Genomic DNA, 17,656 nt, shown 5'->3' on the forward strand with positions numbered 1-17,656 from the left:
CAATCACAAGAGGCAAATAAGGCAATGGTCAGTATATTAACCCTTGTATGGTGTTCGTATTTTTGTTACTCAGCCAGTGTTCATGGGTCTGGTGGACCCGCTAGAGTTTTGGCTTTCCAATTAACACTATCAAACAATTTTATGTTAAATTACTCAACAGATGTTTACTTTATCCCAATTACGAGCCATGTGAACAGCAAACATGGTTAATTTTTTCCTTTTACCTTTGTTTGATCACATTTATGAATTAATGTGCTTCTCGTTTTTTGTCAATAAAATGTTATAAAAAAAATAAAATCAGTTCTAATCAAGTGTACATATCCTTATACCATATTTTGCAGGTTTTGATGGTATATACTGCCTAAAGGGGCAACGGCCTCTAAATGGCATGGGTCTCACAGACCCGAACACCATACAAGGGTTAAGCTTATGTACACTTTGTAACTATAAAGTGTAATAGCTGTCAGATGTGATTTAAATGCATAACAACGGCATACACACAAGCACTTGCATAAACATTTAAGACATGAGACACACTAATTCCATCTCTTAAAATGTGTCTATAGGAGGTGGAGGTGCGAGTCCGCCGTGTAATGGCTTATGCCATCACAAACGAGCTGGGCTCGGTACTCAACTGGGCAGGGAAAAAACAAAGCACCAGACGAAGCAAAAAAGGGCATTTAAAGAGACAGCGCTGTGCAGATGCATATTTGGTAAGTTTTACAGTTTATTGTAGTTTTATGAGCCTAAAGTGAACAATGAAGGGATCGATTGATCTGCTGGGTGTGTTTCACATGTCCTATGTCCAGTTTTTGCTATATTACTTTGTCTTTTTTAATAACAAGACTTTCATGTCTGGTTAATCTGGAGATGGAGTCTTTGGTCTTTGGCTTGTTTAGTCCTCGGGTTGTAGTTTGTACAGCCCGAGGACCCCATGTTTATTTTGTTTTAAAGGATGCACGGCACACCATGCTAAGACTTATCAGTTTTTCCACTCATAGCTCTTTGGGAATCAAATGCGGCAGTTTGCAGATTTACGCCTGGTGACTTTCATGTTTATCAGCCTAGGAGTTTACATACTTTCTCCCTGCTGAAGACAGATAACAAGAGCTTATTCATGTGCTCTAATTCACTTTTTTTGTTTGTGTGTGTGTGTATTTTTGTCCTAGATGGCCTGACGCAGCAGTTAGGGGCAAACTCTGTCAGAGTTTGTCTTTGCACAGGCAGTGCAGAAATGGCTCCGATACGCCCCAGACCGTTTGGGTGGCGCAGGACGCACATCATCCATCCCCATCCTGGAGTAAAAACTACAAAGTTATGTTAAAATATAAATGTAAATAGAAAACTGTCTTTTAATAAAGTATTTGGCAAACGAAACATGTCTATTGACCATTTTTTGTTTAGTTTTCTTTTTCTCTGTTACATCACATGCAATGCTTTCTTATTTTATGATATTAATATTGACATGATACATTGTGAGACATTTGATTTTTATAAAGGGTGTCCAGTTTGAGGAATAAGTGCAATTATGTGTTTAGGTGGTTTAAGTATTGATGGAAACATGCAGTAGTTTAGTATTGGTTAAAATACCTATAAAGAAAGGTAGATTTCCAGTCATGATTTAACTCTTGTTTTAATAAAAAAACAACTGCGAAAGAGGTGGAAAATCAACACCATAGCTCAACAGTGTTTCAATATCAGAATCTGACATTGTTTCAATGTCAACAGTGTTAGAAAATATAACGTCGAATCAATGTCAGGTTTCAACATTGATTCAACATCAAAACCTGACGTTGTTTCAGCGTTAAAAATGGGTGCAAGAGTGACGTTAGGTCAACGTCACACTTCAACGTTGATTCAATGACGTCGCCTGATATTGACTCAACATTGTTTCAATGTTTCCTTGCTATCTGGGCGGTCGACCTGGCTGTGTGTGTGTGTTCTCCTCTCTCTCACTGTTTTTTCTCCGGCTCCGACCTGGAAGTGCTGCCGCTCTGAGCTGCCTCACCTGCGACCGATTCCTCGCCAGCTGCTGTCAATTATCCACCATCATTGGCAGGACTATTTAATGGTGTAGCTGAGTGACAGACAGCGCTGGAGTATTGCCCCAAGCCGGGTAGTGACTCTAGCGCAGAGAGTGGTAAAAACAGTGTAGATAGCGAAGGGAGGCTAATTGTGTTTGTTTTTGCCTGTTCCCAGGAGCAAACGAGATGGAGAGACGGAAGGAGCGACTTTGCTGATTTTTGGGAGTTTTATGGACACCAATGCTCTAGCACGTATCACGAGGGGAGAACGAGAGAGGATCACTGAAAGGACTTGCACTGTGGATAACTGTGGACTGGTTTTGCTTCACTGTAAATAAAGACATTGTTCAACTTTAATGAGAGGTCCGCGTCTGGGTTCGCTAACTCACCATCTTTAACACATTAGAAGAATCGTACGTAAGAAAAACAGGATCACCGTAATCCACGTAGTTCCTCACGCATGTAAGTAATTGAGAGTGAATGACTCCAGGTGAGCATTGCCACCGACAATAAAAATAAGGTGTAAAAGATCTCCATCTCAGCAAAAACCACAAAAGAAATGAATCAAGGAAACCGTTCACTTAAAAGTTAACACGGTTAAGAACAGAGTTAAAAACAAAAGAAAAAAAGCAAAACACCAATAAACACCTGCTGCAGGTCGCCACAAGAGCAGCGCCCCTCACAACACAGATTCATGACACACAAATGCCAGTTCATCTCTCACTGGTGACACCTCTAAAATGTTTTTAATCTTTAAAGTTTTGCCTAAAATTCTTCTGTCTTTCTTTGTATTGGCAGTATTTAGGAAATGATACTGGTATATGTGGATTCTAAATATCACATTTCACAATAAGAATGGACCAATCCGATATACATTATTGTTATTGGTCTGATCCTGACCTAAATTATCGATTCCGATATCGGGGAGAAAAAAAATATAATCTGATCCATTAAATATCACACAAGCACCTCACAAAACCTGCAACATGGTGTAACCCAGGTAGTGACCTTAGCACATCTGAGCAGTATGTGTCACGTGATAGAGAGGCTGTTGTGTGCAAGACCTGTCGGCAGTCTGGAGTTACTCTACACTGAAAAAATTTGGAGCCTTGCTACGTGTTGCCAAACCAGGTGTCGTGCCAAGGTAGGCATCCCTGACAAAACCCGCTCCCCCTGCGCCGCAAGCAACCATGGAGTGCAGATCTAGTGTACTCAGCCTCCATTAGAGACAATTACATGTGGAAGTACTGTTTTAGTTTTGTGATAAAGTGAAAAATGAGTATCGTTACATTACCATTCAGTTTGAGGGTTACAAAAGAAAGTTATATATTTATATATTCTCATGTGGTATTGGATGGGGTTATTTTAACAAACGAAGTACATTTTGCCTGATAATTATTTTTATCCTACTGTAACGTTACTGTATATAGAGCTAAAACCTCCAAAGTTTTAGGAGTAGTTAGTCGCTGTAAGAAGTGTTTGTGAACTAAAAATCAAGAATGTGGGATACTGTTTGTCCATTCTGTCGGGGACACCCACCCCGGCATGACACATGGCTAAACAGTTTTGTGGTTAAAAAAACCAAAAACATTCATGTTTGTGTTAAGTTTTGTATAGAAATGACACAAAATTCAGGCTCAGGTTAAATGTGATGGAAACAGCGTACACTGACATCCATCTTGTTAAAAGAGGAGTGTCATGAAGCCGTGTTTGCATTTATTTGCACTGCTGTCCACTCTGGATGTCTATTTATGTTGAGCTGTAAATGTGAAAAGGTCCATTCTACAACCCCATCTTTTTTTAAGTTGTTGAATATAAAAGGTTTTTTATGTTCTGATATTGCACGTTTTTTCAGAACCAAGGAGTTTTTGAAATCTGCATAAATTTGCATTTTACATTACTCTTCAATATTTCTTTAAATACTTAGATTTAAAATTATGCTAATAGTTTAAATAAAAAGTACTGCTTAACCTCAAAATGTTTTGGGTTTAGTGTATTTTTTTGCATACAAGTATAATAGATGTGTTTTGATTTGCTTTTATTTTAGTATGAACTTGTACAAAATGCACCAAGAGTATGGGCTCAAAATGTGGTCATAAATATTTTGTACCTGTAAATCAGTTTTGTACTTGTAAATCAGGATTTGTATGTGTAAAAAGAATTTGTGTGTGCGTAAAAAAGACTTGTGCGTGGACTTAGCCAAAAAAAAACGTGTGAATCTCTGCAAGTTACAAGTACGAATTTTGACCCTATTTTTCTTTCTTCACACACACACACACACACACAATCTCACATGCATACAGATGTTCACAAATACATACAATGCCTTGTCTTAGAACCATGTTTTGCTGTGATGTGTGAACTGTTTTCCCAATAAAAGGCAGCAAGTGGAGGCCGGATTTGGGGTCATTTTCGTGGTAGACACCAACGTGGCCTCCCTTGCAAGTAAATCGATCGATCGCTGACTGTCTTGTTTTCTTCATGATGAATGACTCTCTAAAACAGCGGGGCTTGTGGAAACATAGACCCAACAAGTACACAGAGGGATAACAAGGGAATGAGACACAGAAGGAGAGCAGGGCTGGGAGTAATTAGGCAGGATGAGACAAGGAAATCTGAATTGAATACATTGATATGAGACATGGATTTTCAAAGTAAAACTGGGAACACCAACTACACTTACAGACTGTTGGGATTAAATAATTTGCAGTGTCTCAATAATTCTATGCCTTTTATCAATAATAAGAGTTATGATGTTATATACAGTAGTATTAAGTGGACACAGCCCTGAAAATAAAGGCATGAGACCATGTGTCCTTGGGGAGTAGAAAGCTGCAGACTCTTGCTCAGGCTTGCCTGGGAAAATGTAGATAAGAGGGGACTGTCTCTAATGGAAAGTTACTGAGAAACTGTTGTTTAGACTAGAAAGAGAGAGCTTCTGTAATAAAACTGTTTGTGGCGTATGGGCAGAAATCTGTGCCATCAGAAACTGAATTTGAATAAGTTAAATTTGAATTTGAATTACTCGGATTGAATCTGAATTGTAACTTGAATGAAAGCTTTTGAAAACTGAATTTGAATTAGTCTAATTTGAAATTGAATTTATGGTTTGAAAATGAATTGATTTGCTTTGAAACTGCATTTTATCCTTTAAAAATTCAGCTCTCGAATAATTTCAGATTCACTTCTCACCATTCAGTTTCAGTTCTACAATTCAATTTCAGTTCCAAAATTCAGTTTTTTGGGACTTACATCCGGTTCCGGTTCAAGCGCAGATTAATAGAACTACAGACTGATAGCGTTACTGACGGAATCTACAGCGTCTTGAGCTGAATTAAGACTTCAGAAGTTATTCGTCATGTCGAATGACCAGCGGATAAACTCTCAGGTTGGTAATAAATGTATTACATGTATAAGAACAAGCGTCATGTTAACAAATGATAGCCGTACAGTAACCTTTATGCTTATTGTAGCTGCTAGCTAAAAACGCTAATTTAGCGTAGTTTGCCCTGAATTCAGCTTTGACAAACAAATATGATCGACTGTTTCTAGTAGAATTCCAGAGTTGTCATCTTGTACCCTCTCAGAGCCCTGTATGCTTGCAGAGACCCCTACAGTAAGGAAACATGCAAAACAGTGTCCAAACCTTTGTATTTTAGCTTTATTTATGTCTTACACAGCATCCCAACTCTTTAGCTAACTTAATAACTTTAGCTAAAGTGAATAGTTAGTCTAATTCATTAGTGCAGCATTACTGGATCACCTCTGTTTGAAGTGATATAATATGATATACAACTATCACTGAAACAGCAAACTTTGTAAATAAACAAACAACACTTCTCATTCTCTAAACGTTTGGCCACAGCTGTAGATTACATTATCAGTACTTGTTCACTCTTGACAATAATTACATTTCTAAATTCTCTTTGTGCATTTACAGGTAAACAATATCTAATATTTTATCTAAATGACTGCTTTGTCTTTGAAAAGGTGAAGAGCCTGAGGCCGGTGACAGTCCAGTTCTACTCTAAGTACATCCTTACGGTGGCTCACAGGACAAGGCCACATTCCTGTCCTGCCAGGAGAGAAGAGAAACTTCAGAGTCTTCATGAAGTTCAACCACACCTGTCATATTCCGTATGACAGGGGTCTCAAACTCCAGTCCTCGAGGGCCGGTGTCATGCAACTTTTCCATGCCCTCGATAACTGGAGTTTGAGACCCCTGCTGTATGGTGTTCATGCAGTTTTCTACCCCACAGTTACAGCATGTCTGACTGCCTGTTCAGCATATGCAAAAATATATGATGAGTTTAAGCATGTGATGACAAAGGCCTTCCATTATGGTGTTTGTCATCACATGTCACAGACATCTGGATGATCATTTGGAATAAACAAAAAAACAAAAAACTTGTTACTTCATCTTTTATCTTTATTATTATTATTGTTCTTATTTTACATTTTTCATTGTTAGGCATTGGGTTTATTTGTAGTAGTCCTTTCCAGCTTCTCTCCCTCTTCCATATTACTGTGTCAGCTTGTCAGCATCTATTTGGGGTTGGGAGTGGAACAGGAAGTAAGGAACAGAAAGTGCCATTTAAACCAGGAGAGGTTCTTATATTTCAGAAGAAGGGATTAATTCAAAAGAAATGACCTCAATGCCATATTTTATTTAGGAACCCTAGAGAGCACTTTGCAAAATAACACATTCTTATAATTTCACCCTCAGAAGAGCCAAGCTACGACTGTCAGGGAAGGTGATGTAGGTACAGAGCATGTGAGAGTGGTTAAGTTAATGTCTCTTGTCTAGATGAAGGCACAGGAGGGATCAATGGCAAGGCGTAGAGATTCAGTATCTTCAGTGGACACTCCATTTCTGGCACAAAACACCTGTAAAAGATGGTCGATTTAGGAGGTGACCCGACAACTTCAGCCTGTCAAACATAGCAATGGAGCAGTATGTTTTTTAAAAAAACAACTAATAAGCATGCACTCAGTACCCTAAGAATTATTATGGTAGTTAAACACAGTGATAGTTGTATATCATATTATATCACTTCAAACAGAGGTGATCCAGTAATGCTGCACTAATGAATTAGACTAACTATTCACTTTAGCTAAAGTTATTAAGTTAGCTAAAGAGTTGGGATGCTGTGTAAGACATAAATAAAGCTAAAATACAAAGGTTTGGACACTGTTTTGCATGTTTCCTTACTGTAGGGGTCTCTGCAAGCATACAGGGCTCTGACAGGGTACACGATGACAACTTTGGAATTCTACTAGAAACAGTCGATCATATTTGTTTGTCAAAGCTGAATCCAGGGCAAACTACGCTAAATTAGCGTTTTTAGCTAACAGCTACAATAAGCATGAAGGTTACTGTACGGCTATCATTTGTTAACATGACGCTTGTTCTTATACATGTAATACATTTATTACCAACCTGAGAGTTTATCCGCTGGTCATTCGACATGACGAATGACTTCTGAAGTCTTAATTCAGCTCAAGACGCTGTAGATTCCGTCAGTAACGCTATCAGTCTGTAGTTCTATTAATCTGCGCTTGAACCGGAACCGGATGTAAGTCCCAAAAAACTGAATTTTGGAACTGAAATTGAATTGTAGAACTGAAACTGAATGGTGAGAAGTGAATCTGAAATTATTCGAGAGCTGAATTTTTAAAGGATAAAATGCAGTTTCAAAGCAAATCAATTCATTTTCAAACCATAAATTCAATTTCAAATTAGACTAATTCAAATTCAGTTTTCAAAAGCTTTCATTCAAGTTACAATTCAGATTCAATCCGAGTAATTCAAATTCAAATTTAACTTATTCAAATTCAGTTTCTGATGGCACAGATTTCTGCCCATAGTGGCACACCACCATTTTGAGATCCACGACAGTGTGTCATGCAGGACACATCTCCCTTCTAGAAATAATAAAGTGTTAAATGAACTCGGGGAAGTGTTGATTTTTACAGAGTGCTTTTTACAGACTCAAAGTGCTCCGTCATGTCTCTGCATGACTCAGGCTTCATGCAGAGACATGACTGACTAGTAACCAGAGGGAACAAAGAGAGAAAACTTAAGAACTGGAGATCACAGAGCCATGAAACAAAAGACTAGTAATGATAAACTAAATAAATCAAAGCTTAATAATAAAACAAAAATCAAAACACTGGGTCACTGACCCAGGACCGTGACAAATAGGATTGTGCATCCAAATCACAAGAAATGTATAGATGGAGATATTAGCCACAAACCTCTGCCCCTTTTTATTATAGCAGTTCTTAATAAATGAAGGAAATTTTAAAAATGCAAGAATAAAAAGTCCCGTGACTGGACTGGAACTGATGTGGGTACTAGAAACAGAAAACCAGTGACACATGTACAATAAATCTTTTCAAACAGGAACCGGTCAAATGTAAACAACAAAAACACCAATATATAAGACTGGGGATACACACCTCTTCCTGGTTTCCCATTTCCTTAATATTATAAAAAAGCTGCTTTTGCAAAGGTTTGACATTTCATTGAAAAATAACATTTATTGACTGAGGGGCAGTATGGGTTTAAATATGTTTACCTCAATAGTTATAATGCTGCTTTAAGACATAGGTAATGTAGTTGTAGTTACCAAGGAATATGCTTTCAGAGTGTGTTTTTGAATTTCAGTTAAAGCATTTGACACAGTAGCTCACTAATTACTAATGACACAGATGGGAAGATATAATATTAGAGGGGTAGCACATGCTTGTAATGCAATTTGCTAAATTATAGAGAAGCCATAAAGTGTTAACATTGTATATTGTGAATAAATGAGACATGTAATGTATGTAAGTTGTTAAAAATAACTTTATTATCTGCAAATAATTCTAATTCACATTGCTCTGTAAAAGCTTGAAACCCATTTTGAACACAGTGGAAAATGAAGTGAGAGTTTAATGAAATGATTTGATCTAAATATGTATATATATATACATATATAAAATTATAGCAGCATTCACAATGTTTAGTAACAGGCTAAAAAATATAAGGTCAAGATTATTTTCAATAATGTTGAAATGGAGTTTATGTATATAACGACTTTTCTTCGTGAGAGTTGACTATGAAATATGTTGGACGTCTCATATAAACAGTTTTAAAAAATGTCCAATGCCACTGTAATATTGTATAATGTCATTACAGATGCTATATTTATTTCGTAATTGTGCCACACATTACTCACACATGTCAGTCCATGTCCGAACAAACTAAATCACCTCCATCTAGACAAATCAAATAGAAACATGAATCACTTGTAATGATTAGAAACTTGATAGAATTTCAAATCTAGTTTGGGGAGTCATTCAGTGAGAAACAGTGAAATGATTTTCCATGTGAAAAGGTGGACAGCAGAAACAGAAAGAAACAGTGAGAACTAAAAGAGAAACAAAGAGCTTTGGAACAACGAGGCAGCAGGAGGACAGCTGCAGTTTAACAGCTTCAATTCACTGACAGGAAACAACATTAGAAATATCATCATCCTCAACTCATCTGCTCCACTTAACCTTCAATGGCAGCACCTTGGCTTTATCATAAGTGTTAATATATGGAAACATCCTGTGAGTGAAAGTGTGTGTGAAGGTGTGTATGTGTGTGTTAGTATCAGGATCAGAGAATGACAGCTTTCCTCTGTTCCAGTCCAGATTCACTCTGATCCTCTGGAACTTCTTCTCTACTGAGAGAGCAGTGACAGCTGATGGTGAACATGCTGAGTATTTGCTTCCATCAAACCACATTGTCCATAATCCAGACAGATGGTTTCCCTTCCTCTGCACAGACTCTTCGAACACACCTAGGTCCCACCCTGTACTGTCTCCAACTTCGACATCCCAGTTGTGAGTTCCTGAACCCTCAGAGCCCAGGACAGAGTAGAAATGATCAAACCTCTCTGGATTATCAGGACGCTGCTGCCTATTTACTCGTCTCACACTGGTCAGATCTTCAGACAGGATGAGGTTTGGATGAGCAGTGTTTGGGTCCAGAATGAGAGGAGTGTAGTGTTGTAATAGTAATTTTACAATGTATGTTGAAGGAATATTACTGCCCTCTGTTGGTGTGTTTGTGCATTACATGCAATAAAAGGTGTTCGTTAAAAACATCAGGTTATGGGCCCAGAGGTCGCCAAGGGAAGCTGCTAACACGTTTTTTGGGAGTCATAAACAGGATTGTGGGATTCACAATGGAAGATAGAATGTTTATTGACAAGCTGAGCGGACCGGAGAATTGGGCAACCTGGAAATTTCAACTGGAGCACCTGTTGAAGGCAAAAGGACTATGGGGTATGGTACAGGAGACGGAGCAGCTAGCTGCGGATGCTAATGCCCAAGTACGAGCTGAATTTGAACGGAAGAAGGAAAAGGCTTTTTCAGTGCTGGTACTGAATGTAAGTACACCCCAATTGTACTTGATAACAAACTGTAAGACCCCCAAAGAAGCATGGGAGATGCTAAAAGCACAGTTTGAAAGAGATACTATTGCCAACAAGCTATTTCTGAAGAAGAAGTACTTCCGGTGTGAAATGAAGGAAGGAGAACATCTCAATGATCATTTAAAAAGGATGAAGGAACTTACTGATCAGCTAGGGGCAATAGGTTCTGTAATTGAAGAGGAAGATCAAATTGTCACCCTTCTAGGTAGTTTGCCACCCAGCTATGCAACTGTTGTTACTGCTTTGGAGACAAAGATGGACAGTCTGACACTACAGTTTGTTCAACAAGCCTTGATAAATGAGGAACAAAAGCGAGTGCTTACTGACAACACCACTGTGTCCAGTAGTGTATCAGCTATGTCATCTCAGATGCATAGAAATGAGCAGAGTGGATCAAAAACAGTGGGAGCAAACAGCTCCGACTCATGGAGATGTTACAAATGTGGGAAGGAAGGACATATCAAGCGTGATTGTCCAAGCATTAAAAAGAAATACAAAACCCACAAGGCTAAAAGCGTGCTGTATAAAGACAAAGAGGACTCATATGAGGGAGCTTTTGTTGTAAATGAGTCATGTAAAAGTGATGCACAACAAGAAGAATGGTTAATTGATTCAGGAGCGTCAAAACACATGACATGGAATAAAGAAGCTCTACAGAACTACCAAGAGTTTTCAGAACCACAAACAGTGAAACTCGGTGATGGCAGAGTAGTTGAGGCTTTAGGCCTGGGCAACATAACAATGAAAATGTCATTCAGAGTTAGTGATGGAAAAGATGTCACAATGTTTGATGTGCTGTATGTTCCCAAATTATCAATGAACCTTTTCTCAGTGGGAGCTGCTGCCAAGAAGGGAAACACAGTGAAGTTCAAAAGGACTCATTGCTACATAGGAGGAAAAAAGTACTTTGTAACTTTCATTGATGACTACTCCAGATGTTGTAAAGTGTATTTCATAAGAGAAAAAACGGAAGTCCTGAGCAAGTTCAAAGAGTTTGAAAGAATCTTCTCGAATGAATGTGGACAGGGAGTAATAAGACTCAGAACTGACAATGGTGGGGAATACACATCTAAAGAGTTTCAAGAATATTTGAAAGCTCAAGGCATCCACCATGAAATGACTGTACCACACACACCACAGCAAAATGGTGTCGCAGAGAGAAAAAACAGAACTCTAGTGGAATCAGCTAGAAGTATGCTGTCACATGCAAAGTTGCCAAACACATTCTGGGCAGAAGCTGTTGCTACTGCAGCTTACATACAGAATAGGCTCCCAACATCTGCTTTAAAGAATGAAACACCCTATCAGAGATGGTATGGAAAAAAACCAGATGTTAGCCATATGAAAGTATTTGGTTGTGTTGCTTATGCTCATGTTCCAGACACAGAGAGAAAGAAGCTGGACAAAAAGGCAGTGAAAGTTCGTTTCCTGGGATATGCAACCAATGCAAAAGGCTACCGACTGTGGGATGAGCAAAAAGGAAAAATACTGATTCGACGAGATGTGGTCTTCAATGAAACAGAGTTTAAATGCAAACAAAGTGAAGATGATCTCTGTTTTGGGAATGAGGTGACACTACACACGGATGAAAGACAAACAAGTACTGAGGAGACTGTCGCCAGTGATGCTGCGAAAGGAGATCAGCGGATCAGAAGACCTCCAAAGAGATATGGATTTGAGGAGTTTGCTGATGTAGCTACAGTTGATCATTATGCAAACCTCTGTTGTGTCACAGAACCAAAAACACTGGAAGAGGCTATGTCAAGTCCAAATGCAAAGGAGTGGAAAGAAGCAGCTGATTTGGAATATGAGTCACTGCTGGAAAATGACACATGGGACTTAGTGGATCTACCAAAGGATCGCAAAGCAGTTGGATCAAAATGGGTCTTTAAAGTTAAGCATCACAGTGATGGACAAGTGGAAAGATACAAGTGCAGACTTGTTGCCAAAGGGTTTTCACAGATTTATGGTGCAGACTATGATGAAACATTCTCTCCAGTTGTACGATTTGGTTCAATTCGTACATTGTTATCATTTGCTGTGCAAAACAACCTGAATGTGCATCAAATGGATGTTGTGACCGCATTCTTGAATGGACACCTGGAAGAGGAAATCTACATGGAGCAGCCGGAGGGTTACATCAAACCTGGACAGGAACATCTAGTGTGCAAACTAAACAAGTCAATATATGGACTGAAGCAGTCTCCACGTTGCTGGAGCAAAGCTTTTTGAGAGTTCATGAAAAGTATTGGTTTTACACAGAGTACCTCAGATCAGTGTGTGTTTGTTAGAACAGGTCAGGAGTTGGAAATATTGGCTGTGTATGTTGATGATCTGATTTTGATTACAGAATCAGCAGAGAGCATGACGAACTTAAAGGACACTCTGAAGAAACACTACAAAATGAAGGACATGGGTGAGCTATCGTACATTCTGGGCATCTCAGTGGTCCAAGACAAGACCAAAAACCATGTTGTGCTTCATCAGAGACAGTATATTGAAAACATACTACAAAAGTATGGAATGTACAGTGCCAATCCTGTAGGAACTCCAGCCGACACAAATGTCAAATTGAGAAAGAGTGATGATGTCAGTCAACCTGTAAACCCAAGCATGTATCAGTCAATGGTTGGAAGTTTATTGTATGCTGCCATGGCCACACGACCAGATATTGCACAAGCAGTGAGTGTGGTGTCAAGATTCAATGCAAACCCAAACACTACACACCTTACAGCTGTGAAAAGAATCCTGAGATATTTGAAAGGAACTCTAAACCTGGGACTCAAATATCAAAGAACAGAAACAGGAACCTTGATTGGGTATTCAGATGCTGATTGGGCAGGTGATCAGGACGATCGACGTTCTACAACTGGAAACATCTTTCTACTTGCAGGAGGTGCAGTTAGTTGGCTTAGCAAGAAACAAGCAACAGTTGCACTTTCAACTGCAGAGGCTGAGTATATTGCTTTGAGCCAAGCCGCACAAGAAGGAGTTTGGTTAAGACGACTACTAACTGAACTTGGAATGGAAACCACAGCAACAGTGATCCTGGAGGACAATCAAGGAGCAATTGCAATCGCAAAAAATCCTGTTGATCATGCAAGAACAAAGCACATAGACATTCGTTACCACTACATTCGTGAATGTGTGCAAAATGGACAAATCCAGCTGAAGTATTGCTGTACAGAGAACATGAAGGCTGACATCTTAACCAAACCACTGCCTAGACAAAGGTTTGAGTATCTCAGAGAGAAGATTGGACTGTGTTCAGTTTAAAAAGGATTATCCTTAACATGCCTATATTATGCTTATGTTAAGATGTCAAGCATATAAGTGTAATGAAGAATAATAGTTTTGTCTAAGATGGACACAGTACATTTTTTTTGTGTGAGTTCAAAACAAAAGAGAAAATGTTTATTTTCTAGTAACACTGTGATATAGGTGCATATTTTTTTTTGGAAAGAAATAAGCAATGGCAGTCAAGTAAGTGAACTCCATGGTAAAATTAAGTGGGAGTGTTGTAATAGTAATTTTACAATGTATGTTGAAGGAATATTACTGCCCTCTGTTGGTGTGTTTGTGCATTACATGCAATAAAAGGTGTTCGTTAAAAACATCATGTAGGAGACCATGTCCTTCATGTTGTTCCAGATGTTGTATGTCAGGTTGCCCAGGTGTTTGGCCTGGTCTATCAGAGCTCCTGAGGGCAGCTGTGGATCATCCAGCAGGGGGCAGCGCTGGACTCTTTCCACTGCAGCCTTGTAGTTGTGCAGGAATGAGACGTCTTCAGCTCTCAGCTCCTCCTCTGTGGCTCTGACTGTGTCTGAAAGAGCTGCTATCTCTCTGCTCAGAGCCTCCATCTTCTCCTTCATCATCCCACTCTTCTGCTCCTCTTCCTGCCTCAGTGCAGCCAGCCTGATCTCCTCTTCCTCTGCTAGAAACCGGTGAAGCTTCTTAAACTGCTCCTTAATCTGCCTCTCTGTGTGTGGGGCCTGGACCTTAATGTGTTTTGCTGTTTGATCAAACTTCACTTGAACTTCTTCATAAAGCTTTAACTTCTTCTTTAAGGACTCCAGAGTTTCCTGAAGTTCCTTCTTGTGTTGTTGTGCAGCTTCATCGATGGGTCTGAATCTGTGCTTGGTGTGTTTTTCTGAGGCACAGCAGACGACACACACTGGCTGCTGATGGTCCAGACAGAAGAGTTTGAGTTTCTCAGAGTGCAGACTGCAGAGAGCCTCTGAAGCTCTCTGATCTCTCTCCTGTAAGAACGACTCACACAGGTTCTTTAAAGCTCGGTTTAAAGGTGGATCATACTTTGAAGATCTTCTCTTACAAACTGGACACTCGCGTGTTGGTCTCTCTCTCCACCATCTCTTCAGACAGTCTTTACAGAAGCTGTGGCTACATGACAGAAGAACAGGATCTCTGAAGACCTCCTGACAGACCGGACAGCAGAGATCCTCCTCTGATCTGGAAGCCATTGAGTCTGTGAGTGAAGCTGAAAACAGCAGACAGGAAGTACAGTCAGTCCTGGCTCCCCTCCCTCCTCTACGACCTTCACTGAAACTTCCTTTGAGTCGTGTTTTTGCTCAAACTTACATTCAGTGTGTGGAGCGTCAGCAGCTTGAAGCAGCAGTGTTGGAGTTTTCCACTTTTCTCTCCTGTAGCTGGACTCACTCAGAGGAAGCTGCTAGTTTGGTCTGAACTCAGTCTGATCGTCTGTGCGTCTCTCTTTACTGAGAAAGAGGAACAGCCTGTTTCCTCATTTCTCTCAGGTGAGTGACATGAGAAGGCGGAGCTTCATTAAACTTCCACTTATTTCACTTAGCTGGGCCCACATCCTCATTTTAGGTTTGACAGCATTTTTAGTAGACAAAGGTGAATCGCTTAGATATGAACTGAGCTACAATTTGGGACAAGCCTTGGAGGGGACTGGCGGCGGGCCTGGTAGATCCCCATGTACTAATGAGAAGTGAAGAAGTGAAAGGATTCAAAAAGGGGAAGAAGGGTGGGGCAGGAAAATGAGAACAAACAGCTTGTATAACTGGGGGATCACATATAGATATGTTTGTGTAGATAGTGTTTGGAGACGTAGGCCTGCTCCTAAAAGATATTTCATCTCCAAAAACATGAGTGTGAAAGCAGAGCGCAGATGTTTATTGCAGGTCAGAAAAACTTTTCAGAAGCTCAGAAAATAAAGTGTGTCTCAGTGGTGCAGCTGTTTGGCGGCTTTTATTTCAGACTTTGTTCTGGTTATTTTTCAGATTTCCCAGCAGTGGAAGTGTAATGCAGTCACACAAACAGGTGGTGATGAGGTGGATTTACTTTGTTACAGACCTATAAAAATGAAACAGATTGTAAATGTGTTTTTGGCTCCTCTCATTGAACAACCAGCAGTTACTGCAGGGTTGGGCACCTCCAGGTCTCAAGGACCAGTGTCCTGCATGTTTTAGATGTCACCCTGCATCTACACACCTGAATCAAATTATTAGTTCATTACCGGGCTCCTGGAGAACTTCAAGAGACGTTGAGGTAATTTAGCCAGGCCCTTGAGGCCTGGAGTTGCCCACCCCTGAGTTACCACACTGGAGCAGCTACTTTTTCATCAGACCAACACCAACATCAAATTCTATCTGACACAAACAACAGCTCTAGATGGATTTTAACCTTTGACTTTAAGCCCTCTTTTTTTATATTCCCCAAAGCACAGTTTAATCAATTTGAGTTTGTAAGAAATGTTGTTTTAAACTTTCCGCTGGAAGTTTTTCAGGCAGATGTTTGTTGGTCAGGTGCAAGGTACTGGTTGAATTCATGTGGAATGACCTCTACTTACATAGATAGTAAGAAGACATTGACATGATGTTAAATCAATATCAGGCAATTCCGTTCAATTAACATTGAAATCTGACATTGATTTTACATCACTTTTGCATCCTCAATTAATATTGAAACAATGTTACAGTTGGATATCGGATCAATCTTCAAATTTGACATTGATTTTACATCACTTTGGCACCCTCAGTTAATAATGATAAAAAATCCTGAATTCTAGTGTTTATTTTCCACAACATTTGCACCCATGGTTAATATTGAAATAACAATTACATCATGGTCAAAAATAAAGAGGACTTAATAGGTATTTCATTCAATACTAAACCACTGCAAATTAATCAATCAATACTTAAACCTGCAAAAAAGACAATTGTGTATTATCTAAAAACAGGATTACCATATATGTTAGACATTTTCTTTCAGCTTACCATGTTCATTATAATATCCCACAACATTAAGGATCGGGCATTATGTAATTAACAAAATAACAATACACATTTTTGCATCAAGAAAAAAATATTATGAAGACGTTTTTTGTTAAATGACTTATTTAAAACTCATTGTTTTTAGTTTACTCCAGGATCGGGCTGGATATCGGGCATCCTGCACCCCCCATCCCCACATGTTGAAACCAAGCACACCATTGTTTTTCTTGTGACATTACCAATAAGTTTGATGTGTCACATGGCCCTCTTCCTATTGAAAAAACAAAAGTTGTATCCAAGATGGCCGACTTCCAAATGGCCACCATGGTCACCACCCATCTTGAGGAGTTTGCCCCCTCACATATGCTAATGTGCCACAAACAGGACTTTAATATCACCAACCATTCCCATGTTATTACGGTGTATCCATATAAATGGCCCCTGTACATACAGAATAGCATCACAAATGTGTTTCTCACACACGGCATGTAAATCTTTAGGTGAGGCTAAGTGAAAAACAAAGTCTTAACTTTCTCTTTGAAAGGAAGATTTCAAGAATGGGGCTGAAGGTATAGATCCTCCCTGTGAGATGGGGGCCATATGTAAGAGCTGTGGAATGTTTTTGTCAGCCCCTGTATTTAAAGAAATGCTTTGCTTTTCATCTGTAGAGACAACGGCAAGGGCATCTCTCTTGGCTGCTTTCTCTCCATGCTGCAGCATGTGATTAAACGCAAATTAAATGACGCTCATCAAGTGTTTGCAGTTTATTTCAAAAAGGTTAACTTAGGTTAACTGGTGATTCTAAATTGACTAATGTTACCTTAGACTACTAAACAGACACAATAATCAAAGTTATGTTGCCCTATACAGGAAGTTGATTACATTAAACAAAGTCTTAATCCCTTAT

General features: G+C 39.3%; 1 protein-coding gene across 1 annotated transcript; it reads right to left on the reverse strand.

Moving 5' to 3' along the window:
• Positions 1-9,551: 9,551 nt before the first annotated feature.
• On the reverse strand, positions 9,552-15,252 carry LOC102079290 (nuclear factor 7, ovary-like). The gene is made up of 3 exons (XM_019351066.2): positions 15,092-15,252; positions 14,113-14,990; positions 9,552-10,058 (listed from the first exon to the last, which is right to left on the reverse strand). The coding sequence occupies exons 2-3, from the start codon at positions 14,971-14,973 to the stop codon at positions 9,552-9,554; spliced, it is 1,368 nt and encodes a 455-aa protein (XP_019206611.1). The 5' UTR covers positions 14,974-14,990; positions 15,092-15,252.
• Positions 15,253-17,656: the final 2,404 nt, after the last annotated feature.

Source organism: Oreochromis niloticus, linkage group LG3 (assembly GCF_001858045.2).
Source record: "Oreochromis niloticus isolate F11D_XX linkage group LG3, O_niloticus_UMD_NMBU, whole genome shotgun sequence".
Classification (NCBI taxonomy): domain Eukaryota; kingdom Metazoa; phylum Chordata; class Actinopteri; order Cichliformes; family Cichlidae; genus Oreochromis; species Oreochromis niloticus.